Source organism: Ostrinia nubilalis, chromosome 10 (assembly GCF_963855985.1).
Source record: "Ostrinia nubilalis chromosome 10, ilOstNubi1.1, whole genome shotgun sequence".
NCBI classification, from domain to species: Eukaryota; Metazoa; Arthropoda; class Insecta; order Lepidoptera; family Crambidae; genus Ostrinia; species Ostrinia nubilalis.
In genome coordinates, this window is record NC_087097.1 from 16,504,677 (window position 1) to 16,531,706 (window position 27,030).

General features: G+C 46.2%; 1 protein-coding gene across 1 annotated transcript; it reads right to left on the reverse strand.

The window, feature by feature from the left end:
- On the reverse strand, positions 1-26,712 carry LOC135075486 (protein deltex). Its single transcript, XM_063969925.1, is given in 12 exon segments — positions 1-81; positions 1,758-2,906; positions 3,535-3,716; positions 5,240-5,383; positions 5,386-5,612; positions 6,628-6,733; positions 8,130-8,302; positions 8,750-8,950; positions 18,883-19,738; positions 20,646-20,788; positions 25,767-25,982; positions 26,362-26,712. Coding segments are annotated over 10 exon segments (2,361 nt in total). The 5' UTR covers positions 25,966-25,982; positions 26,362-26,712; the 3' UTR covers positions 1-81; positions 1,758-2,776.
- Positions 26,713-27,030: the final 318 nt, after the last annotated feature.

Consider the following 27,030-nt stretch of genomic DNA (forward strand, 5'->3'; position numbering starts at 1 on the left):
GTGCTCGCGGCCTGTCGTCTGTGACGCGCACACGCCGAATAGGAGACCGGCTGCCCATAGGCTGCGCAGCGCTGACAGCACCTAAGCACGATGTTTGTCTTAGGCCTGGTTCAGACGCAGCGATAATCGCACGGTTGCCCGCAGTTCTCAAACAATTTCATCAAACTTTAAGTACACGGATATCGCATCAGTGCCTCGCTAATGAGAACCACCAGGAATTGCGCGGTTATCATGCGTGTCAACATTGAATAGCTCGTACAATTTATAACTTTGACTTAAAAAATATTCTGATAACCATTTATCAATACCTCACAGAGGTAAAATACTTTATAAACGTGACGTTATGACGTCCATTAAAATTCAAAAATATGATTTTCAAAATTATTATTACTGACGAGATAGCTACCATGTACTTACCTTAATTTTGAGTTTCTGATATTTCGGCACTGTTGCAAGTGCCATAGTCACGGAATAACTGAAGGAAATTGCGGGTGAGATGTTAAGGGCAGACATATCGGTCTACCCTCTTTCGCAGTCTTTTATTACGATTGCCTCCCGTACCGCTGATCACTAACTCACTATTTTTTCGCAACTGTTCTCGACACACAACCACAGAATAAGTAATAGTACAGGTACAGAAGGATTACTCCGCAAGACGATTTAAATAAATGCGAGTCTTGCTACGACGCGATACAGTGGAATTCAGCTCGCACAGCACTACGTACCTACAATTTTATTCACCTACAAGTTTTGTCTCTTTCTATCGCGTGCCTCTGAACTCTTCTTACGCTGTTAGGGTTGCTGTCTAGTGAAAAAATAATTAATCTACTTATTTGTAATGAGGTACGTAAGTAGGTAAGTATGCATTCATTATGGAAAACCTTGGGAGAGGCCTTTGTCCAGCAGTGGACGTCATTTGGCTGAAACGAACGAACGCATTCTGAGCAGTAGTCATAGTAGGTTAGGTTCCTATACTATCCTAAGAATTATTTATTTATTTATTCTAGAAGGCTGCTTGAAGGCTTACAGAAAATCCAACGCGCCAACAAGTTATAGGTACAATCGTGCAAATAATATCAATTAAAAATGTCAATATTGTGTACAATTGTCAAGTAAAACGATAACAAATCAGTCAAATAAAATCAAAAATTAAATACATAAATAATTGTCTTAGAATGTCATATTACCTACATAATAAGAATAAGTATTAAATATTATTATGTCCAGATATTAGTATTAATGTCCATATTATTGATTACCTACATGGCCAACATACCTTTCAGCATCTTTGGGAAGCGAAAAAAAAAGATAAATCCGGTAGATTACTTTGCGAATTTAAACACCCGAACGCCGCACAATATTTCTTTCTCTTTATGTCCATTTTTAAATAATACTTCGATCATAGAATTATAATCATACTACAACGCACGCCAGCGTCCTGACGAGCGCGCGCGTGACACTCGACTGATATAATACCCGCCGGCGGGGCGCTTCGCTGTAGGTAATTATCGGATGTACCGCGCGGAGTGAGCCAGGCCTGACACAACACTTACTCCGTGACCATGGCGCTTGCAACAGTACCAAGATATCAGAAACTCACAATTAAGGTACATGGTAGCAATCCCGTTAGTAATAATAATTATGTTAGTGACCATGAACAATTAAAACAATATATGATTTTCAAATCAAGAAACTTCTTACCACATTACCACTTCAGGACAACAAATGCAATATAATGCAAGTGAATGCCGTGTTACCTGGCGTCCGAGCGGCGTGTCGGGCAGCAGCGTGTGCCGCGGGAAGCCCACGGCGTAGTAGGGCGCGCCCGGCGCCGGGTGCCGCGGGCCCTGCCGCCCCGCCTGGAAGCTACAAGTGAATGTCTGTTACCTGGCGTCCGAGCGGCGTGTCGGGCAGCAGCGTGTGCCGCGGGAAGCCCACGGCGTAGTAGGGCGCGCCCGGCGCCGGGTGCCGCGGGCCCTGCCGCCCCGCCTGGAAGCTACAAGTGAATGTCTGTTACCTGGCGTCCGAGCGGCGTGTCGGGCAGCAGCGTGTGCCGCGGGAAGCCCACGGCGTAGTAGGGCGCGCCCGGCGCCGGGTGCCGCGGGCCCTGCCGCCCCGCCTGGAAGCTACAAGTGAATGTCTGTTACCTGGCGTCCGAGCGGCGTGTCGGGCAGCAGCGTGTGCCGCGGGAAGCCCACGGCGTAGTAGGGCGCGCCCGGCGCCGGGTGCCGCGGGCCCTGCCGCCCCGCCTGGAAGCTACAAGTGAATGTCTGTTACCTGGCGTCCGAGCGGCGTGTCGGGCAGCAGCGTGTGCCGCGGGAAGCCCACGGCGTAGTAGGGCGCGCCCGGCGCCGGGTGCCGCGGGCCCTGCCGCCCCGCCTGGAAGCTACAAGTGAATGTCTGTTACCTGGCGTCCGAGCGGCGTGTCGGGCAGCAGCGTGTGCCGCGGGAAGCCCACGGCGTAGTAGGGCGCGCCCGGCGCCGGGTGCCGCGGGCCCTGCCGCCCCGCCTGGAAGCTACAAGTGAATGTCTGTTACCTGGCGTCCGAGCGGCGTGTCGGGCAGCAGCGTGTGCCGCGGGAAGCCCACGGCGTAGTAGGGCGCGCCCGGCGCCGGGTGCCGCGGGCCCTGCCGCCCCGCCTGGAAGCTACAAGTGAATGTCTGTTACCTGGCGTCCGAGCGGCGTGTCGGGCAGCAGCGTGTGCCGCGGGAAGCCCACGGCGTAGTAGGGCGCGCCCGGCGCCGGGTGCCGCGGGCCCTGCCGCCCCGCCTGGAAGCTACAAGTGAATGTCTGTTACCTGGCGTCCGAGCGGCGTGTCGGGCAGCAGCGTGTGCCGCGGGAAGCCCACGGCGTAGTAGGGCGCGCCCGGCGCCGGGTGCCGCGGGCCCTGCCGCCCCGACTGGAAGCTACAAGCATTAGAGTTAATGATACTGCATGTGAACTGAGCCTAATGGAAAGCTCCTAGCAACGGCATAGAGCAGACGGTAATCCGCTATAGCGGGCCAAAAAACCTCTATAAAAACAACCAGAGGAGGAGAATGGTGGACCCCTCGAAGCTGGAGAGACTCACTTGGTACCATAGCTTGAGAAGGAGCCACGGACCAATGCCCAAGTTAGGACAGTAACTCGTGGTTTTGTTTCATTATCCGGAAGACACCGCCCCTCCCTCTGTAGACCCCAAGAGTATACGAGAGGAAATGGGAAAGTATTGACTAATGGTTATGCGAAAGGCATTTTCCGAAGTTAAAAAAAAATGTGAAAAGAAATGCTCGAAACAACCACTACAAAATGTATTTGTAAAGTCCGGTCGCCGAGCACGCAGAATTTCGTCCAATGACCCCAAGCTACCCATCCTTATCGCTCCCGCGTAATTATATTGCTGTCACGACTTTACGACGGGGGGCGCAGTGAGTGTGCGAGCGCATCGATAAGGATGGGTAGCTTGGGGTCATTGGACGAAATTCTACGTGCTCGGCGACCGGACTTAGTAGTTGACAGCCGAGGATGCTCCGAGATATCGTGTTCACAACACACCTGTAAGTGATGAGTATCGACGAGCAGTGCGGGTAGGGCGGCAGCGGCGTGGGCTGCAGGCTCCACGCCATGCTGCCGGCCGGCTGCGCGCCGCCCTCCCCGCCCGCGCCCGCGCCCGCGCCCGCGCCCTCGGAGCGACCGTACACGCGCCCGCACACCAGGCACTCGATGTATAGCGCCTCCTGCGTAAAGACAAAACACGTCAACATGATTATAGTGGTAATGGTAAGCCTCGTGTCCACTTGAGCAGCCTCTTCTTGAGGCAGACTGAGGCTGCTCAAGTAAGCTCGAACTCCACTAGAGCAGTCTTTCCCAAAGTGGGCGATAACGCCCCCTTGTGGGCGCTACAGGCTTAAAGGGGGGCGGTAAGAGACCCAGAAAAAAAATCGGGACGTTGTGTAGAGGCTTGGGAGGCGTCATTTACTAGGTTTCTTAGACACCGACTGAGCACTCGACCCTCGACTACAAATGGGGGCGCTAAAAAGAATTTATTCTCAAAGTGGGCAGTAGACAAAATAAGTTTGGAAACCGCTGCACTAGAGACAGACTCGGGTCGAACAACCACCTCGACACGCGGTTGCTCAAATGGAGACTCGAATTCAACCTGAGGCACGACACGTTGCGAAGCAAATTTCGTCGCTGTGGATTGAGCTACATTTTGTCGGGACGAGGCAGCCGCTCAGCCCAGTGGAGGTCTGGTTGAACAGACGCTTCAGATGTCGAGTTGGCTAATGCAGCGTTTACCGGCACGAGCTACTGAGCTAGTAGTGTGACCAGTTCAGCATGGCATGGCATGTAAGCGCCCGCGGAATGCAGGTCTGGTCCAACGTAGGAATCAGACACCCGCGCAAGTTTCTGGTCCTGTTATTTTATTTTGTCGTTCACAAGTACGAGATCATCATCATCAACATTTCAGCCATAGAACGTCCACTGCTGAACATAGTGTTAAAAACGATGGAGTGGACTGTATTAGGTGGATAGGCCTGCCGGTGGTGATATTAATATGCTAGAAGCAAGGAAACTCCAAAAAAGGGCCAAAACAGTAGGTATATTGCAGCTCAAAACATTAACACGAGAGAGTACAAAAGGCAACTTCAAAAAAAAAACAATATTAAAAAAAAGTAAAAAACCATAAACAATTATCAAAAAGGATTGCTGGCCAAACTGCCAGCAACACATAGGCCTCCCCCAATGCTTTCCATGTTGATCGATTGGTAGCGGCCTGCGTCCAGCGCTTCCCTGCTACCTTTATGATGTCGTCGGTCCACCTCGTGGTGTGAAGTACGAAATATTGGTTCAAATTGGACAAAATTGATTAGGCCCAGAACAGACGGTGAAACACAACTGCAACTGCTAGTTACTCTTGAGTTGCATCTAAGTTTCTGCCATAACGTCCGTTGAGAGACCACACATGACGCGACCAGTTTGAAACTTTCAGTTTCAGTTTCATTCATCAAAATCTTCAGATAGTTGCAGTTTCGTTGCAGTTGCGTTTCACCGTCTGTTCTGGGCCTTAGACTCACGCCAGCGGCGCGCAGGCGCTCCAGCTGCGTGTTGAGGCAGTGCAGGTGCAGCATGTGCTGGCAGCGAGTCAGGGCCACAGCGGGCGCGGGGCCCCGCAGCGCGCGCAGGCAGGCGGGGCACAGCGCGCCCCACTGCGGGCACCCAGCCGCACAACGTTCATAAAACATGTAATTAGACTCACGCCAGCCGCCCGCAGGCGCTCCAGCTGCGTGTTGAGGCAGTGCAGGTGCAGCATGTGCTGGCAGCGAGTCAGGGCCACAGCGGGCGCGGGGCCCCGCAGCGCGCGCAGGCAGGCGGGGCACAGCGCGCCCCACTGCGGGCCCGCCTCCGCACAACGTTCATAAAACATTTAATTAGACTCACGCCAGCCGCCCGCAGGCGCTCCAGCTGCGTGTTGAGGCAGTGCAGGTGCAGCATGTGCTGGCAGCGAGTCAGCGCGACGGCAGGGGCGGGGCCCCGCAGCGCGCGCAGGCAGGCGGGGCACAGCGCGCCCCACTGCGGGCACGCCTCCGCGCGCACCCAGCCGCACACGCTCGCCGCCGCGCTGTCCGAGCCTGGCGCACATAGATAAGTTAGCAAAACAGAGGTGGAATTGTGTAAAGCAACGACAGTTCATAACGTACGATTATTCTGTCAAACGCTTTGTTTAACTGACTTACTTTATCGTACGTTATGAACTGTCAAATGATTACGATTGCTTTACACAATAGGGATGTTTCCTGGGTCAAAAAGCAAGAGTTTTAATTAGTCCGTCAGTTAACTTATCAAAAAATACTCTACACGTACTTTTCACTTTTTCAAACTAATGAAAATTTAAAGAGATAAAGCGCGCCAAAGTTCATAAGAAGAGGCCCGTGACGTCAATGCTTGCATAAAAGTGCCGCGCTTTGTGACGTCGTGCGGAACTTCAACGCACCATAACTATGTAATTATTTGTTAGATTGACAAATAAAAATATTATATGTGTCCAATATTTTTTGATATTAAACATGACGGATTAAAACAATTTTTTTTAGGAAACTAGCCTATTCCACCTCAGAATTAGGATCAAATCGTGGGTCATATCGCGAAAAGGCTTATCTAACAAAATGATGATATTGAGTTAAACAAACCAGTTATAAAAACCTCACAAAAGATCGTAACTGAATTCTTTGTCAGGAAGCCAGTATTGACAGTTAAAAAGGGCCCGAAATGCATTTTTCCATACTTAAAATTTTCTATAAATTTCGTTCCTGTAAAATTTACAAAAATCAGTTACGTCTTTTCGTGATTCGACCCACGAAATGTCACGTGGATATCACCTCTCCCATTGTCCTAGCTAGATAAAACAAACGCGAAATAGCAATGCATCTCGATACAAAAATATCAAGTATGTAATTTGTTGTATAAAATTGGTCTACGTAATCACGTGTCATGTTACGTATTGGTCACATTACGTCACGTCGCTTCATGTCGGGTTCCGTCGCTCATCTCAGACAACGGGTCAGCCTCGGTACACTGAGACAGTGACCCCACAACTGCAGTTGTTGGTATATTACAGACAGAAGACAATAATGTCGACCAACTCACCGACAATAGTTCCGTCGGAGGTGGGCGGGGGCTCGGGCGCGCGCGGCGCGTCGAACACGTCGTCGCTGCCCGCGCTGCAGTTCAGCAGCTCGCCCACGGACCCTTGCTGTTGCCAGAAAGACACTTGGTTTAAAAAAAGACATATAGCAATGTTTAAAGATATTAAAATAACGGGGATTCCATTTGCAGTGTATTACGATTTGATATAAAAAATATTGGATATTGATAAAACGGCGCCAGAAACTAAGAACAGTGTCTTAGTTTCTGGCGCCGTTTGTCAAATACATTGCACAATCCTAACATGTGATCGGAGCTGTAGAGGTGCAGAGAGAGAAAGAAGGCTGTGCCGTTTCACGAGCGCCATAAAAAAGACCTCGACTGCCGCTCGCACGCTACAAAAAATGTAAGCGCCGCGCTGTCTCGCACGCTACAGACAGTGTACCCGCCGTGTCTCGCTACAGACAGTGCACCCGCCGTGTCTCGCTACAGACGGTGTACCCGCCGTGTCTCGCTACAGACAGTGTACCCGCCGTGTCTCGCTACAGACAGTGCACCCGCCGTGTCTCGCTACAGACGGTGTACCCGCCGTGTCTCGCTACAGACAGTGTACCCGCCGTGTCTCGCTACAGACAGTGCACCCGCCGTGTCTCGCTACAGACAGTGTACCCGCCGTGTCTCGCTACAGACGGTGTACCCGCCGTGTCTCGCTACAGACGGTGTACCCGCCGTGTCTCGCTACAGACGGTGTACCCGCCGTGTCTCGCTACAGACAGTGTACCCGCCGTGTCTCGCTACAGACAGTGCACCCGCCGTGTCTCGCTACAGACAGTGCACCCGCCGTGTCTCGCTACAGACAGTGCACCCGCCGTGTCTCGCTACAGACAGTGCACCCGCCGTGTCTCGCTACAGACAGTGCACCCGCCGTGTCTCGCTACAGACAGTGCACCCGCCGTGTCTCGCTACAGACAGTGCACCCGCCGTGTCTCGCTACAGACAGTGTACCCGCCGTGTCTCGCTACAGACAGTGCACCCGCCGTGTCTCGCTACAGACAGTGCACCCGCCGTGTCTCGCTACAGACAGTGCACCCGCCGTGTCTCGCTACAGACAGTGTACCCGCCGTGTCTCGCTACAGACAGTGCACCCGCCGTGTCTCGCTACAGACAGTGTACCCGCCGTGTCTCGCTACAGACAGTGCACCCGCCGTGTCTCGCTACAGACAGTGCACCCGCCGTGTCTCGCTACAGACAGTGCACCCGCCGTGTCTCGCTACAGACAGTGTACCCGCCGTGTCTCGCTACAGACAGTGCACCCGCCGTGTCTCGCTACAGACAGTGCACCCGCCGTGTCTCGCTACAGACAGTGCACCCGCCGTGTCTCGCTACAGACAGTGTACCCGCCGTGTCTCGCTACAGACAGTGCACCCGCCGTGTCTCGCTACAGACAGTGTACCCGCCGTGTCTCGCTACAGACAGTGTACCCGCCGTGTCTCGCTACAGTGTACCTGCAGGCTGTCCTTGCTCTCGTGGCTCAGGTACGTGGACACGGTGTCGACGCTGTGGCGGCGCCCCGAGCGCGTGCTGCCGCACTCGGGCTCGCCGCACTGCTTCTGCTCCGCCGCGCTGTCTCGCGGCGCCTTGTGCTCCACGGGAGCGGCCGGGGGCTTGTTGCTGTTACCTGGAGATCATTTTGACGTAATGAAACAGAGCCAAAATCTATAATCTTTCACTATTAGCACGCCTAGATTGTCCGTTGTGTAGTAGCAGCCCCAAAACTGGGAGAGTCGCTTCATAGGGACAAAGACTACAACAAAGAACTTAGCATTGCGCGCGGCAGAGTGCAACCTGCACGGCAGACGCAGTTCCGCGTGCATCTCCCGCGATTCGGCCAGTTATAACCAGAAGGTTGGAATGGCCATGGGTGGTGGTGGGTTTTTCGTGAGGGACAATTGACTAAGAGAAGGGACATGGATCAAAGAAACTTGTAGGGAGTCAAGCAAAGCGCCCGGGGAAAGGAGCTCAGAGCAAGTACTTCTACTCCCGAGATTCGGTTCGTACGCCGTGAAGCCCGTGAGGCAGGAAGAACCATGGGTGGAGGTGGGATTTGTCGCATAAAGACACTCACTGAATATGTTGAGGTTGTGCAAGATCTGCCGGGCCAGGCCGGGCTTGCGGTCGCGCGGCGAGGCGCTGCGGGCGCCGGCGCGGCGCGGCGCGGGCGCGGGCGGCGGCGCGGGCGCGGCCGGCATGGACTGCGCCGACTGCGCCGACTGTACCGACTGCACGCTCGAGCCCGTGTGTTGCTGAGGGATGCGCGGCCGCCGCGCTGCGAGACGGAATTTAAACATGACTGAATACTCCTTAGGGCTATATTTCACCGAGACACCATGGCGGCGCAACCAGTCGCCGGCTACCAACAAAATGTATACAGCTCTATAGAGAGTTACTCGCCTGGTGTCCGTTTGGTTGCGCAAAGCTGTATACATTTTGTTGGTAACGGCGACTGGTTGCGCCGCCACGGTGTCCCGGTGGAATATAAAAGAGAGTACGTTTGTTGACGTTATCTTACTTGAAAATTGATTAAAATTAAATAACAAATAACTAGTCACTGCCTTTCTATTTGTTAGTTTTTTTTTTTGCAACAGTCCACATTGCATGCCGTGGCAGCCTCTAATTAAGACAACACTTAGTTCTAAGCATAGCTGGGCATTAACTCGTTAATCCGTTAATCGTTAATTAACGAAGTTAACATTTCTATTAAGGCCGGGTAGCAGAGAAAATGGCGAAAATGAGGTTTTCATTTTTCATTTTTGAGGTACTAAACAGTAAAATTAAAGGCTAAGATTTTTATTGGGCATAGTTGAGGATATTTTCGAGGGCTATTAACGGATGGAAACACGATTTGATGAAGTTGACTCGATAGAATAAATTCCCAAAGTTACCTCTATTCGTTTTCTATTTATGGTTTTATTTTTAAAATAAGCGATTTGAGATTCTAAATCTTTTACTAAACTAAAGTTCAGAAATAACTTGAGGGCTTTTAACGGATGAAATTTTTATATTGCGTCTTATTTAGTTACTATGTTAAAAAATGTGGAAAAAATCGTCCATGACGGCTTGGACAATCTCAATCAGTCGCGCGGTGGCGCTTACGGAGGACGGACGCGTGTCAGTTTTATGGCCGTGACAGTTCGCGATTTGTCAATATTTTTGACAATGATGACTTTGATGAGTCACAGTATAATAATATCAGTGTTACTGGAGAAAGCTTAAATTTTTGATAATTAAAAATTATCAATTTTGTCTACCTATTGAAATTTAAATCGTTCGCAACCTTTTAAACGAAGACTCTACTCATGATACATAGTACATTCCTCAAATATGAGACAAAACCAATGAGTTAAAATTACATTTTAATAGTACCTACATACAATCGTCTTACACTCTTTAGAAGAGCACACTGACACAAATAAATAATTAAAAATACTGTCTAAGTTCTGTAGCTAAAGGTCTAAGCTGTAAGATAGAAGAATCTTCTAGCCAAAAAGATGGCAGATGCAGCAGATGTCAACGGATTTAAAACTGGAGTTCATATGACTCCTTGTAGACTTGAGTCTCTAGAGCGTCCCTTCCTCCACCATGCGTAAGAATTTTCACAAAAATACTGTCTAAGGTCTGTAGCTAAAGGTCTAAGCTGCAAGATAGAAGAATCTTCTAGCCAAAAAGATGGCAGATGCAGCAGATGTCAACGGATTTAAAACTGGAGTTCATGTGACTCCTTGTAGACTTCAGTGTCTAGAGCGTCCCTTCCTCCACCATGCGTAAGAATTTTCACAAAAATACTGTCTAAGGTCTGTAGCTAAAGGTCTACGCTGCAAGATGGAAGAATCTTCTAGCCAAAAAGATGGCAGATGCAGCAGATGTCAACGGATTTAAAACTTGGAGTTCATGTGACTCCTTCTAGACTTGAGTCTCTAGAGCGTCCCTTCCTCCACCATGCGTAAAAGTTTTCCAAAAATACTGTCTGAGGTCTGTAATAAAAGTCTAAACTGCAAGATAGAAGAATCTTTTAGCCAAAAACATGGCAGATGCAGCATATATCAACGGATTTAAGACTGGACTGGCACCACCTTGCAATGTCATCCTCTCATTGTTATCTGTAATGTAACTTATTTTTAAAATGTATTTAAAAAATAAAATGTTCGTTTTATTATTTCAATAATCTGACCTCTCAACTCAACTACACTACACAAACACCTTTGTTCGCAACTGTACTGACGAAACCTCGATATTATACCGTTCATTTAAGATGGCAAGCTATTTGCTGCGGTAATGCACTCCAGGTAACCGTGTGTGATGCTTATTGCTCATAGTGATTTTCGATACAGAGCCCCGTACTAGGGTTTCTGATTTCTCGACTTATTTTTTTTCTCGAGTTTCGGGAATTCTCGAGGCCAAAGTCTCGAGTTTTCTCGGGTCTCGAGTCTTTTAATTAAAACTGTTGAAATCGGTTGAAATTTAATAAAAAACACGGGTTTTTATTAATGTTATAATGTGTCTGGGTTATAATCAATAATACTGTAAAGTTTCAACAAAATCCGTTCAGCAGTTTTTGCGTGAAAGAGTAACAAACATCCAGACATCCACACAAACTTTCGCATTTATAATATTAGTAGGATAATTTATAACTTAGTAATTAACTAAAGGAACAAAAGTCATAAAGTCGCGTGTACTTTAAGGATTAATAACCATAAATATCTGGAGCTCCAATTGAATTACTTGTTTTCCAAAGAACACGTCAAGTACAAATTAATTGAAAAATTACGATACTAAACCTACATTTACAAAAAAAAAAACCTTTTAAATAAATTTTTAAACTTAAAGATAACGACTTGAATAAACGTATTTACGAGTACCTAAACTAACAAATAGTTAACAAAAAAAAATCAGTCAGTTATACAAACATAATGAAATACCTATAGCATACTCGTAGGTGAACATTATTAGTTTTTTCGAGTTCGAGAAAGCTCGAGCAGAAACCCTACCCCGTACATATGTTATACATAAATTATGGAAAGAAAACACCCAGACAAATACAAACAAATATGTATGCAATTTTAGTATGATATTTTTATTTATTAATAAACAATAAGACTGAACAAAATTGATGCGTGTACTGATTAATGTAATTAACCACATGCAAAGCTTTGTGAATTGCAACAACTATAATTTATTATCCAAGCTCTAAATAATCGCTACTACGAGTAACATAACTGATCATAAAATGTTTTTCCAATCGCTCAAGCTCCCGAGGATCTACCGATAGGTCGGGTGACGTAATCTTGAAATTCTTTTAGCCGGCGCGGAACTTCCGGAAGGTCGGGTGACGCCACGCCTCTTTGAACCGTGTTTACTTTGGCAGTTATATTCTACTAGCTTTCCGCCCGCGGCTTCGCCCGCGTGGAATTTTGTCTGTCACAGAAAAACAATATCGCGCGCGTATTTACTCACCGTTTAGACCTGGACTACGATAAACATTTTAAAACCAAAATCAGCTCAATCGGCCCAGTCGTTCTAGAGTTATAATCAGACTAACGAACATCAATTCATTTTTATTTATATAGATAGATAGATGATAGCTAGCGGCCGCCCGCGACTTCGTACGCGTGGATCCCGTTTTACCCCCTTCATCTATCTTCAGCGGTTAACTCCAGTTCCCTTAGGAATTTTGCAATATCCTGTTGTAACTAAGCTTTAAGTTTACTAAGGTACCTGCATGCCAAATTTCAAGCGTCTATCTTACGCAGTTTAGATTTTTTCATACATATGTTTTTTCCCGCTAACTCCCGTTCCCGTGGGAATTTTACGATATCCTGTTGTACCTAAGCTTTAAATTTACTAAGATACCTGCACACCAAATTTCAAGCATCTAACTTAAGCGGTTTAGATTTTTCATACAAAAGGATTTTTCCGCTAATTCCCGTTCCCGTGGTAATTTCGGGATTTCCTTTCTTAGTGCACCTCTACGGTACCTAAACTACGTCCCTTCCAAATTTCAAGTGCCTACGTTTAGCCGTTTAGGCTGTGCGTTGATCTGTCAGTCAGTCAGTCAGTTTCTCCTTTTATATATTTAGAAGATTAGATGATAGCTAGCGGCCGCCCGCGACTTCGTACGCGTGGATCCCGTTTTATCCCCTTCATCTATCTTAAGCGGTTAACTCCCGTTCCCGTAGGAATTTTGCAATATCCTGTTGTAACTAAGCTTAAAGTTTACTAAGGTACCTGCATGCCAAATTTCAAGCGTCTATCTTACGCAGTTTAGATTTTTTCATACATATGCTTTTTCCCGCTAACTCCCGTTCCCGTGAGAATTTTACGATATCCTGTTGTACCTAAGCTTTAAATTTACTAAGGTACCTGCATGCCAAATTTCAAGCGTCTATCTTACACAGTTTAGATTTTTTCATACACATGTTTTTTCCCGGTAACTCCCGTTCCCGTGGGAATTTTACGATATCCTGTTGTACCTAAGCTTTAAGTTTACTAAGGTACCTGCACACCAAATTTCAAGCATCTAACTTAAGCGGTTTAGATTGTTCATACAAAAGGATTTTTCCGCTAATTCCCGTTCCCGTGGGAATTTCGGGAATTCCTTTCTTAGTGCACCTCTACGGTACCTAAACTACGTCCCTTCCAAATTTCAAGTGCCTACGTTTAGCCGTTTAGGCTGTGCGTTGATCTGTCAGTCAGTCAGTCAGTTTCTCCTTTTATATATTTAGATTAGATGATAGCTAGCGGCCGCCCGCGACTTCGTACGCGTGGATCCCGTTTTATCCCCTTCATCTATCTTAAGCGGTTTAGATTTTTTTCAAACAAATGTTTTTCCCGCTAACTCCCGTTCCCGTAGGAATTTTGCAATATCCTGTTGTAACTAAGCTTTAAGTTTACTAAGGTACCTGCATGCGAAATTTCAAGCGTCTATCTTACGCAGTTTAGATTTTTTCATACATATGTTTTTTCCCGCCAACTCCCGTTCCTGTGGGAATTTTACGATATCCTGTTGTACCTAAGCTTTAAGTTTACTAAGGTACCTGCACACCAAATTTCAAGCATCTAACTTAAGCGGTTTAGATTTTTCATACAAAAGGATTTTTCCGCTAATTCCCGTTCCCGTGGTAATTTCGGGAATTCCTTTCTTAGCGCACCTCTACGGTACCTAAACTACGTCCCTTCCAAATTTCAAGTGCCTACGTTTAGCCGTTTAGGCTGTGCGTTGATCTGTCAGTCAGTCAGTCAGTTTCTCCTTTTATATATTTAGATATTTATTCGATTCTAAAATATATTCCCAAAAATTTTGAAAGTTGTTTTAATTTGTATCACTTGGATATGATTTGTATTAGAAAGTGCTGTGAGTGTGACGCTTGAACGGAAGGAAGTCAACCTAACCTAACCAACTGCGTATTTCTAAACTGCGTATTTCTATACTTTGTAGCCGCGAGAGCTCTTTGGCGCGCTGTCTTCAGCGAAGTATTGCGCGCGCAGATTTTGACAGCGCGAAATACCTACTTTAGCAGAAATACCAAGCCTTAACGGATTAACTTTTAAGTTAACTTTAAAAAATGTTAACGGACTCGTTAACTTCCGTTAAATTATCTTAAGTCCGTTAATCGTTAATCCAGTACCTACTATTTTCCAAAAAAATACAGCAGGCACGCTGAAAAACGCGTTCTGACAAGTACGTTCGGGCTTCCAGAACTTTCAGAACCCAAAACAACAGTTTTTGTAACCAGATCACTAACGACACTTGTTTGTATGTGTGGGACAACTCTTGCAACTGAATTTAAGACCAGTTTTCCTGAACCGATTAAGCTGGGTATACTTATGTAAGTACGATGACAATGCAATGTTATGGTACCATTGCTGGTCTGATGATGGAGTCATGAGGTGGCCATAGGAACTCCTAAATGAAACGGCGGCATCGCATCGAATTTGGGTTCGTTGGATTTGTCTTTTTGTGCACTTTAGTACTAGATGATGTCCAGGGTCCTGATGATGGAGTCAGGAGGTGGCCATAGGAATTCCTAAACGAAACGGTGGAAACTTATCGAGTTGGGGTTTGCTGGATTTGTCTTTTCGAGCACTTTGGTGCTAAATTGTATTGTAATTGAAGCAAGGCTCTGAGATTGAAATACTACTAAAAAGTGTTTTAAACTTTTTAGGGTTCCGTAGCCAAATGGCATAAAACGGAACCCTTATAGATTCGTCATGTCTGTCTGTCTGTCCGTCCGTATGTCACAGCCATTTTTTTCCGAAACTATAAGAGCTATACTGTTGAAACTTGGTAGGTCGATTGGTAGGCAGTATTCTGTGAACCGCACTAAGATTTTGATGCAAAAATAAAAAAAATAATAATAAATATTGGGGGCTCCCCATACTTAGAACTGAAACTAAATTTTTTTTTTTCATCACACACATACGTACGTGTGGGGTATCTATATATAGATAGGTCTTCAAAAATGATATCGAGGTTTCTAAAATTTTTTTTTTCTAAACCGAATAGTTTGCGTGACAGACGCTTCCAAAGTGGAAAAAAGGGGGGGGGGCCTCTAACTTCTAAAATAAGAAAATGAAAAATCTAAAAAAATAACAAAATATGATGTACATTACTATAAAAACTATCAACGAAAATTGTTTTGAATGAGATCTAGTAAGCAGTTTTTTTTAATACCTCTTAAACTTAAATTAAAAAAATAATAATTTTAATTTCATAAATCAATGGTACGGAACCCTTTGTGCGTGAGTCCGAAACGCACTTGGCCGGTTTTTTTAAAAAACAAGCTTTTATTCTGAAATGCAGTTGTACCTACTAAAACGAAAAAATAATTGTACTTATGCAAGGTTCAAATAATTTCGAAGGCAAACATAAATGAGTAATAAATTCCATGCGCGATACAAGCTTTCGAAATTATTTGGAACCTTGCATACAATTATTTTTTTCGTTTTATTATCATGTGTTAACGGATTAACGATTAACGTTAACTTGCGTTAAATCTTGCGAAATGTAACGTTTTAACGTTTAACGAAGTTAATTTTTTTATTAACGGTTTAACGATTAACGAAGTTAACTATTTGATTAACGGTGCCCAGCTATGGTTCTAAGCACTTTTAGTTATAGTAATTCATTTCCATGTATGCGTGTTTGTCTTGTTGGTTGTCCTAGTGAAAAAATAAAATAAAAATAAATTTGGAACTTAATTTTCATACAATAATAAATCAAACTTAAGTCTGTCTATAGAGGTGTCGCGGCTATGATTCATAGTATGAATAAAAACAATGGTGTAATGTTACAAGGTAAAGACGCTATAACGTCACGTGTATTTATATTGGCACGTATCTACTCTTCAAATATTGTTTAAACCCAACCTACTTTAACTATAATGTTAAATAGGTGGATCGGAAATTTGATAGGACTGATTTTTAAGGAATTAAAAATAAAACAAAAATATATTTTAGCATATTCATACAGAACGCCAATATTAATAATTTTATTTGCTAACACATACTTAATATACAATATTTAATTCCATATAATTTGCTCCACAAGTTTCAATAAGTGCGGATACAAGTTGGTCGGCATGAACCTTCCCATCACGAAGTCGAGGTGATTGAACGACGGGTACGGGAGCTCCTGGTAGTGGAACACGTTGGGCAGCGCTCGTAGCAGGCGCCGGCCGGCCCGCGGCGGCGCCAGGAAGTCACCGGCGCCCACCAGCAGCGCCACCCGCATCGACACATTCCTCAAGGCGAACTCCGGCGCCTCCGCCACTCCGTACGTCGCCAGGTTCCTCTCTGCCCCGTAGTCGTACTTGGCGAACTTGCCCGACCTCGACAGCTGAATCAGGTGATCCGACATCTTCCTGCTGCTCCCGTCGGGGTAGTGCCCGAAAAATGTGGAAGCGAACTCCGGCTCGAAGCCCCTCGGGTCGGGCCCGAACGCCTCGAACATCAGCCCCTCCACGCAGACCCCGTACCCGTCGGGCCCGAGACACGTCTCGTTGAAGACGGGCCACTGCCGGTCGAACTCGTTCGTGGCGGTGGTGGCCACCTCGAACTCGGTGAACGCGTCGACGGCGCGCCGCGAGCCGACGAGCCCTCTCGCGTGTCCGAGGAAGGCCACCGGCCCGAGCGATATCAGCGCCTCGATTTTCTCGTTGTACTCTGGCTTCTCCGCCGCCATCGCGAAGAAATTGGCCGCGCCGGTCGAGTGAGCGATCGCGAGCAGCCGCTTCTGCCGGGTTTCTCTCAGGATATAATCGATGGTCGCCGGCAAGTCGTGGACCCCCTGCTCGTAGAAGGAGTAGTTGTAGAAGCGGTCCTTCTGCAGCTTCGGGTCGAGGGCGACGTGGCGGCGGGACTCGAGCGCGCCGCGGAAGTTGACGGCCCACACGTCGCAGCCGCGGCGCGCCAGCGCGAGCGCCGGCGACAGGCGGCCGCGCAGCAGCCAGCTGTAGGCCGAGAAGCTGTTCCCGTGCGCCAGCAGCGCGGGCCGCCGCGGGTCGCCCGGGATGTGGTACAGCGCCAGGATGTACCCGTCCTCGGTGATCACGTCTCGCTCCTCGGCGTCCGGGAAGCCGTACTTGGCGGCGAGGCCGATCCAATCCAATCTTCCATCCTCGCTCAGCAGAGCGGAGCGCGGCAGGAGCTCGTGCAGAAACGATCGACCGCTGTTGCAGCAAAATAATAACAGCACCGTGGACGTGAGCGCTGAACTGAACTTCATTGTTAATAAGAGACGGACAGACGCAGCGGCACGTTTTTGATGTTGTGCGTCATTCACGTGAATTTATGGATTTTATACCAAATGCGACTCGCAGATGTTACAGATATATTTGCTATGTATGTCAAATGTTGAAATGCCTATTTTCGTTCAATGTAAAGAAAGAACTGTATTTTTAGATCTAGGTATTGTGATACGACTATCTCTCCGTAACATTTTTTTTTTCTGTTCACTTTTATCATAACCTAAGTTTCAAAAAATTTACAAAACGATCCGCTTGTGATTTTTTTTTCGTTGTAATTTAACCCATTGCCTACAACAATATAAATTTTAAATGTCTCAAAATGCTAGCAGAACAACAGCTGAACAAATATAAGTGAGAAACGGAACATGCGTTTCGTACAGCAGTATAAATCGCTGATAAACAAGACATCGCCGAAATCTTGGACGTCTCAAACGAAATAATAAGTAGGTAACTAAATCAAAATTAAACATTTAAAAAAGCCCTGAAACGTAACGCCCATGTTATAATATTCCAATTCACTCTGGCAATAAGATCGCACGCATCAACGATCGCGTAGACTTCAGGCAAAGAGCGCCGCAGCGCGCCGTCATGCGCGCCACGCTCAGCATCTGACTCACCTAGGCTTGCCATCCGGGTTTCCCCGGATTTGTTTTAATTTAAAGGTCCGGGGAGCGTTCGAGTGGAGTTTTATTTGTTGTCCGGGTATAAAAAAAACTTTACTTTTATAGCGTTCCCGCACGCGCAGACCAACCAGCTGGCCGAGGCGCCGCTCACGCGCGCAGTGTTGCCAGAAGGTTACTTTTGTAACCTTTTAGGTGATTTTTGAACTGCATTGGTTACTTTTAGGTTACACTAATAAAAGGTTACTTTTTGGTGATTTTTCGAATTTGTAGAATTAACTTTCAAAATGTTGATGTTTTCTAATGAATTTTCATTAATAATAACACTTTGTATGAATTTTATCTAATTAAGAGTCGAAGATGAAAGATGTTAGTACGAATCTGTTTTTCTGACAAGACCCTACTGGCAACACTGCACGCGCGCCTTGCGCACTATTAACTTGATAGCGGAACAAGTGGACGTGTTTGCGTGTTCTCTGAGTGAATTCACAAGGACAAAATGGCTTTGGGTATTATTAGTTATAAAATGTAAATAGATACTGTATGGTTAGTTTTTAAGTTATTATTAAGCCTACCTAGATTAAGTTATGCTATCGCATTAGGTTTTAAGTACCTGTAAAGATAGTGATAATGTGTGTGGAAATAAATAAATAAATAAAAACCTGTTGAAATATTCTGGGCTCTGAAATCAGGGGTTTTCACACATCTCATCCTGTAGGCCTAGGATGCGCGCCGTGATAAGCGTTTATCCTACATTTTTCGTCTAAAATCATCGATAAGATTTCATGACGGCGCGCATCCTAGCCCGGCAGGTTATATTGTAACCGTGGACTCACCGGGCTCCTGCGGCGCCTGGCGCGTGAGCGGGTAGGGCGGCTGCGGCGCGCGCCGGAGCAGGCGCACGTGGCCGCCGGCGCGCGCCGTCATGCGCCAGGTGACTGTAGACTCACCGGGCTCCTGCGGCGCCTGGCGCGTGAGCGGGTAGGGCGGCTGCGGCGCGCGCCGGAGCAGGCGCACGTGGCCGCCGGCGCGCGCCGTCATGCGCCAGGTGACCGTAGACTCACCGGGCTCCTGCGGCGCCTGGCGCGTGAGCGGGTAGGGCGGCTGCGGCGCGCGCCGGAGCAGGCGCACGTGGCCGCCGGCGCGCGCCGTCATGCGCCAGGTGACTGTAGACTCACCGGGCTCCTGCGGCGCCTGGCGCGTGAGCGGGTAGGGCGGCTGCGGCGCGCGCCGGAGCAGGCGCACGTGGCCGCCGGCGCGCGCCGTCATGCGCCAGGTGACTGTAGACTCACTGGGCTCCTGCGGCGCCTGGCGCGTGAGCGGGTAGGGCGGCTGCGGCGCGCGCCGGAGCAGGCGCACGTGGCCGCCGGCGCGCGCCGTCATGCGCCAGGTGACTGTAGACTCACCGGGCTCCTGCGGCGCCTGGCGCGTGAGCGGGTAGGGCGGCTGCGGCGCGCGCCGGAGCAGGCGCACGTGGCCGCCGGCGCGCGCCGTCATGCGCCAGGTGACTGTAGACTCACCGGGCTCCTGCGGCGCCTGGCGCGTGAGCGGGTAGGGCGGCTGCGGCGCGCGCCGGAGCAGGCGCACGTGGCCGCCGGCGCGCGCCGTCATGCGCGCCACGCTCAGCGCCCAGCCGCCCGCCGCCACGCTCTCCGCGCCGCCGCACCACGCCTCCTCCACCACGCATTGCATCTGACAGTAAAGTGGAATATTAGGATCCTTGCTTGCCATGTGTAAGACGCAATCCACCGGGCCAGGTAGATCAGAGCTCTAATGAGGGTTTTCGCGAATGAAAGATCCGCTAGATGGTGGGACGTGGATGTGGGGTCTGACTGCTGCGTGATTGGTGAATTTTGACATATCTGTCAATGTCATGTCAAAAATAACCAATCATTTGGACCTCGCGTCTACGTATTGCCATCCGGCGGATTTTTCATTCGCGAAAACCTTCATTCACGTATTTTGAAACAGTCAAAATGTCGTTGACGTTTAGAAGTCGTCCTATTGAAAAACATTCTTAAGTAGGTACGTATTCACGTGTCATTTCAATAGAAAACTCGATAGGATTGCAACTCAGCGATTTGTAATTTTTAACGTTTGGGCTTCAAAATGGACAATAGGTGAATACCACAGAGGCACGATCGAATACGCATAAAAACGAAATCGAAACAAAATCGGGCGATTAGTACGTGAATACGAAAAGTGACACCAGCGATCAAATCGCTTGCATGTCGTTGAAGTTTGATACGTGAATTAGGCCACAGATAAATCAGTAGGCCTAAGATGCGCGCCGTGATAACGTTTATCGACGTCAAAATGTATGGGCAAAATCGACAAAATGGCGTGATAACCGCTTATCGCGGCGCGCATCTTAGGCCTACAGAGCCCCGATTACGGTAACTTTTATAACGTCTACAATCCAGACGCGTTTCTGATTCTGCGATACGATTGGTCAAAACAGCTGACGTACGCTGTTGAACGACCAATCGTATCGCAGAATCGAGAAGCGTGTCTGGATTGTTGACGTTAAAAATTACCGTAATCGGGGCTCAGGTCTGTGATGTAGTTTCTCCGAGCACCAGCCAGTCGCTGTACGCACCTCCATGGGCAGCGGCTCGTAGTTGAGCTCGGCGGCGTGCGGCGCGGCGGTGAAGCGCGCCCACTCCCAGCGCACGCCGCGCCCGGCCGGCGAGCCCACGCCGTAGCACGAGCGCCGCACCAGGCACTCCGCCGACCCGCCCTCTGCCGACACCCAACCGCTCGGTGAGGCTAAGAACTCATGGCGCGATTTTCACCCGCGCCCGCGACCGTTGTGGAATTGCGGTTTTATTTCAAAACTCACGGGACAGGTTATTTGCGCGGTTACGCAGCTGCCGATCAACGCCCACAAACGTAGCGGGCGATAATCGCAAGAAGGGATCAGCGGGACCCGCATACAACCGCGCACACTTCATATCTACTATATAAAAATAAGTCGGGTTTTCCTCCCTAACGCTATAACTCCAGAACGCACGAACCGATTTCCACGGTTTTGCATTCGTTGGAAAGGTCTCGGGCTCCGTGAGGTTTATAGCAAAGAAAATTCAGGAAAAATTTCAACAGAAAAGCGGGAAGGGGGTAAAACGGGATCCACGCGTACGAAGTCGCGGGCAGCCGCTAGTTTACTTATGTATCTACATTCTATAGAAGCCGCGGGCCCGCAACCGTCGCGGGCGCGGGTAAAAATCGCGCCGTGAGTTCTTAGCCTGAATGTAACTGTCGAGGGGATCACAAGGACTCTTTTCGCCAACGATGCGACCCCCAGAAAGTATTCTCAATGACACCAAATCAATTTGAAGAGTTGCTCTTGCAACTAGACAAATTATATTACATTGTTAGGTACATAGCTGGGCATTAACTCGTTAATCCGTTAATCGTTAATTAACGAAGTTAACATTTCTATTAACGGATTAACTTTTAAGTTAACTTTAAAAAATGTTAACGGACTCGTTAACTTCCGTTAAACTATCCTAAGTCCGTTAATCGTTAATCCAGTACCTACTATTTACCAAAAAGATACAGCAGGCACGCTTAAAAAAGCTAGAAAAACGCGTTCTGACAAGTACGTTCGGGCTTCCAGAACTTCCAGAACCCAAAACAACAGTTTCTGTAACCAGATCACTAACGAAACGATATAGAAAATGATATTGTTTATTTATTTATTTATTTACAAACTTGTTAGGCCAGTAGAATTAAACACAAAATTGAATTAAATCGGAAATAATTCATACTAAAGATTTTAGTGCTTTAATGGCTTCATTAGTTGCCCACAAAGACCGTTTTTGACCGTTTTCCTAGGTTTTGGACTTCGACGGAGTTGTGCTTAAGTGGTGGGGGCCCCCGAAAGGGGAGCTTTTTCGGTTTTCCGGTTATACCGCGTAAAGGACTTACCATATCGAAAAGTGGTCTTCCTGACGGTTGAAGGGCATTTAATCCTGCATTAAATAAGACCAAATTCATATGTTTTGAACAAACCGTTCTCGTGCAAATGTTCGGCAAAGTAGAAAATATGTGTATAATTAACGACCCTCTCCACGTCCAATGGCTCGTTACCCGCAGGCTTCCAAGTCTTGAAAAGGAGCGCCTCAACCAGTGTAACCCTATCAAGGCTTACGAGCTGGATGCGCCTATCCTTGTTCGTCCCAGCCGTTCCTTAACTGCGGTTGCTGCACCTCTTCCTGGCACTCACCTGAACGACTCTGTGTTACCTACTGTGGCTGCCCCTCTTCCTTGTATCCTCCTGCACGACTACGTTGCCTAGCCGTATGCCTGGTCTGAGGTTCGACGCCAAAAATCAACAACAACAAGTTCATATTAAAACGCTGAAGAGTTTTTTGTTTGTTTGTTTGAACGCGCTAAATCTCAAGAATTACTAGTTTGATTGAAATAATTATTTTTGTGTTGAATAGCTCATAAATTGAGGCAGGCTATAGAAATATATACAATCACTCTACGACCAATAGAGGCGAAGCAGTAAAAAAAAATGTTGCAAGCACGGAAAATAGTATTTAAACTATTTTCTTACGAAGTTGATTTTGTGGCGTCGAGCCTTGGACCAGGCATATGGCTAAGCAATGCAATCGTACAGAAGGGTACAAGAAAGAGGGGCAGCTACATTAGGTAACACAGAGTCGTTCAGGAGAGTGCCAGGAAGTGGTACAGCAACCGCAGTTAAGGAACGGCTGGGACGAACAAGGATAAGCGAATCCAACTCGTGAGCCTTGACAGGGATACGCTGGTTAAGGCGGACCTTTACAAGGCTTGGGAGCCTACGGGTGACGAGCTATTGGACGTGGAGAGGGTCATTAATTATACACATATTTTCTACTTTGCCGAACATTTGCACGAGAACGGTTTGTCCAAAACATATGAATTTGGTCTTATTTAATGCAGGATTAAATGCCCTTCACCCGTCAGGAAGACCACTTTTCGATAGGGTAAGTCCTTTAGGCGGTATAACCGGAAAACCTAAAAAGCGCCCCTTTGGGGGCGCTTTTTAGGTTACCCCCACCACTTAAGCACAACTCAGTCGAAGTCGAAAACCTAGGAGATTCTTAATGGGCAACCAATGAAGCCATTAAAGCAATAAAATCTTTTGTAGGAATTATTTCCGATTTAAAATATAATTCTACTGGCCGGGACAAATTTTACAACTGAATTTATGATCAGTTTTCCTCAACCGATTGAGCTGAAATTTAGTATACTTATGTAAGTACAATGACAATGCAATGTTATGGTACCATTGAGCTGGTCAGATGGTGGAGTCAGGAGGTGGCCATAGGAACTCCTAAATGAAACGGCGGCATCGCATCGAATTTGGGTTCGTTGGATTTGTCTTTTCGAGCACTTTAGTACTAGATGATGTCCAGGCTCCTGATGATGGAGTCAGGAGGTGGCCATAGGAATTCCTAAACGAAACGGTGGAAACTTATCGAGTTTGGGTTAGTTGGATTTGTCTTTTTGTTTGAGCACTTTGGTGCTAAATTGTATTGTAATTGAACCAAGGCTCTGAGATTGAGATACCTACTAATAATAAAAAGTGTAAAATCAAATTATAATATTAAATTTAAAAACAGGCTTTTATTCTGAAATGGAGTTGTACAAAAACGAAAAAAATAATTGTACTTATGCAAGGTTCAAATAATTTCGAAAGCTAACAGGTAGCGCAAACATAAAAGAGGAAATAAATTCCATGCGCGATACAAGCTTTCGAAATTATTTGAACCTTTCATACATTTTTTTTCGTTTTATTATCATGTTAACGGATTAACGATTAACGTTAACTTGCGTTAAATCTTGCGAAATATAACGTTTTAACGTTTAACGAAGTTAATTTTTTTATTAACGGTTTAACGATTAACGAAGTTAACTATTTGATTAACGGTGCCCAGCTATGGTTAGGTACACATTTCACATAGGTGTAGCATGTAACTGATTTAAGTCAGTGCCTGAGGTATGGGATGGGAGTGACACTGACATATGATGTGACGGAGCATTCAAGACTGAAGCTGAAGTTCGTTCGTTCGTTTCAGCCAAATGACGTCCACTGCTGGACAAAGGCCTCCTCCAAGGTTTTCCACAATGCACGGTCCTGCGCTGCCCGCATCCAGGCTTTTCCCGCGACCTTTACAAGATCGTCGCTCCACCTAGTAGGAGGCCTGCCCACGCTACGTCTTCCAGCCCGTGGTCGCCACTCGAGAACTTTTCTGCCCCAACGGTCATCGTCTCTACGAGCTACGTGCCCCGCCCACTGCCACTTGGTTTTAGCAATTCTGCGAGCTATGTCGGTCACTTTGGTTCTCCTGCGGATCTCCTCATTTCTGATTCGATCACGCAGGGAAACTCCAAGCATGGCCCGCTCCATCGCCCTTTGGGTGACCTTGAGCCTTCTTATGAGGCCCATAATAAGCGACCACGTTTCAGATCCATAAATCAACACTGGCAACACACACTGCTCGAAGACTTTTGTTTTGAGAAGAAGCTGAAGTGTCGTTGATGTTTGATGTCACTAAAACACCCTCGCATGCCACCCCCATACCTCAGGCGCTGAGTTGCTCAGTTATGCTCTAAACCAGTGTTTCTTAACCTGTGGTCTGCAGACCCCGGGGGCTCAATTACTAGAAATCAATCATTCAAAACAAAAATTACATTCTACATTTTGATTAGATAAAAACCAATTTGATTTGTGTAAACATAGTTTTTAGTGTTTCAGTACCCTGATAACCTTGCAAAAAGAAATGCTATTGAGGTCATAATGCACACCATGTCTCAACAAAGTTAAAAAAAAAACTGTAATGTTACTATACTCAACATCAAATAAATCGCACCTTCCGCGACGCGAACTTTAAAGATTTTCTTCTGACATAATCATGGTGCCCCAACAATATTGGTGTTATTTGAAAGCCCAATAAATAAACTTAAAGAAAAACACATTTTATTTTTAACAAAACAATTAACAGGTACCATAAATGTCACATGAAAAAAGGCCTTACTTGGGGCTCACCTCTGGGATCAATTACACCAATTTTTGTGGTTATAGAACCAAATAATGATCTTACGTGTCTTTTTTAACAGATGGATAGCGATTAATCCCAACTTAACAGTTTTATAGCCATAAAAGTTGGCTCAAGCGTAACTACCAATTTTTTGAAGAAGTGACTCTGGATCCTTCTAAAAACACATTTTTGGGATAAAAACCTTTCCTTTAATGAAATGAAGGTTAGAACTAGGCTTTCAAATGCAACCAATGTTGGTGGGAAGTGGGGATGCATACGTTTGAGAAGTGCTTGTTGCGGGAGGTGTGATTTATTTGATGCCGAGTGTATTTGGTGTGCGTAATACATAAATCAATGCTTCCATACTGATTGATAGATTACAATAAATTGATTAATGTTAAAAGTATCATAATCTTTCACTGCATCTCTTGTGGAAAAGAAAACTAGATATTTTAAATTGTCTGGAGCACTGCATAATGCATATCTGCATCCAAATGAATACAATATTTAATGTACCTTGTTTGTTTAGTGTTAATTAGTAATTAAAGTTGTCTCTTTATGATTTCTCAAAACTCATGTTCACTCATTACCAGTCACCAATTATTATCAATAAATTATTCTACTGTTAGATTAGATATTGCACAAATCAATTTCAACATTTACATTTTTGTAGGTATTAAACTAACCTGGAGTATCCAAACATTGTGTAAGTGTTCTCAAATTGACATAGTGCCCTCTGAGCGCTGGATCGGCATCTGCTAATACAACCCTCGTCAGCTTCTTAGCGTGGGCTCGCTCCAGGGTGCGCGTCACTGCAGGCGTGTGCGGCAGCCACTGGCCGCCACTCTGCCACTCCCACACCACCACACAGTGGACCGACGACATCACCGCTGTTGGTACATCTTTAGAAAAAAATAAAGATGAAATAACCAGTCACATTTCAGTTTCAACTAAATAATGAAACATAACATACATTTATAGTTCATATTGGAAAATATGATGTACTACTAGTGTTCAGATTGTATTATAATACCCTTAAAGTCAGATAATAGTGGCTAAAACCAACAATAACTTCACTACACAAGTGTATGCAAACTGATGCAGAACAGTGGTTCAATGTAAACTGATAGTTAAATACACAAGGAGAATACCAGAATATAGAATCAATTGTTGACACAACGTTCCAATAACATCGGTTCAAGCTTCAGTTTACGTTCAGATAGCCTATTGGACAATTAAAAATGAGTGCACCTAATTAATGTGTAAACAACGGCAACTTACTTGGTCCTCTGATAACTTCCAACACGTTTACTCAATTAACAATTTATACAAATTAACATCAATTTACATTTCTTCAGAAACTTATCTCCAAAGACTCCAAACAAGAATGTAAATGAATCGGTCGGTATCATAGAATGTCAAGTGAGACTTGTAACTTACAAACGCACAAACTACCTATAATTGACACCATAATTCAAAAAATAAATACAAATTTTAGGATGTATTAAAGTCAAAACCTGTGCAGCTGTGGTTAAGACATATTGTTAAAAGTTTAAAACGTAGTTTTAAGAAATAAATTGTTGACTTTTTAATGCTTTTTTGACAGTTCAGCTAACTGCAACAAGTGAGCCATAGAGATTTTTTTTTTGGTTTCGTTCTTTCCTCTTGCAGGAAAAGGCAAAGGCATTCGCCATACAGCCAAGTCTTCAGTTTGTATTCACAGAGACGGCGCGAGAGAGAGGAAACATTTTCATTTTGAAGCCGACTGAGTAATTTCCCTTCAATATTATTTTTTTCCCTTTAACTTCGGCTTTGAATTTCTTCAAATTTCTTCTTTAGTGGTAACTAAGAACTTGTATAATGCTACGAAACAGTTTTCATTTTTGAGAAGATCAGGTAGAGAGCGCGGGATGACTTCTGGTTCTTTATAAACTTGTAATAAGTCTTCTA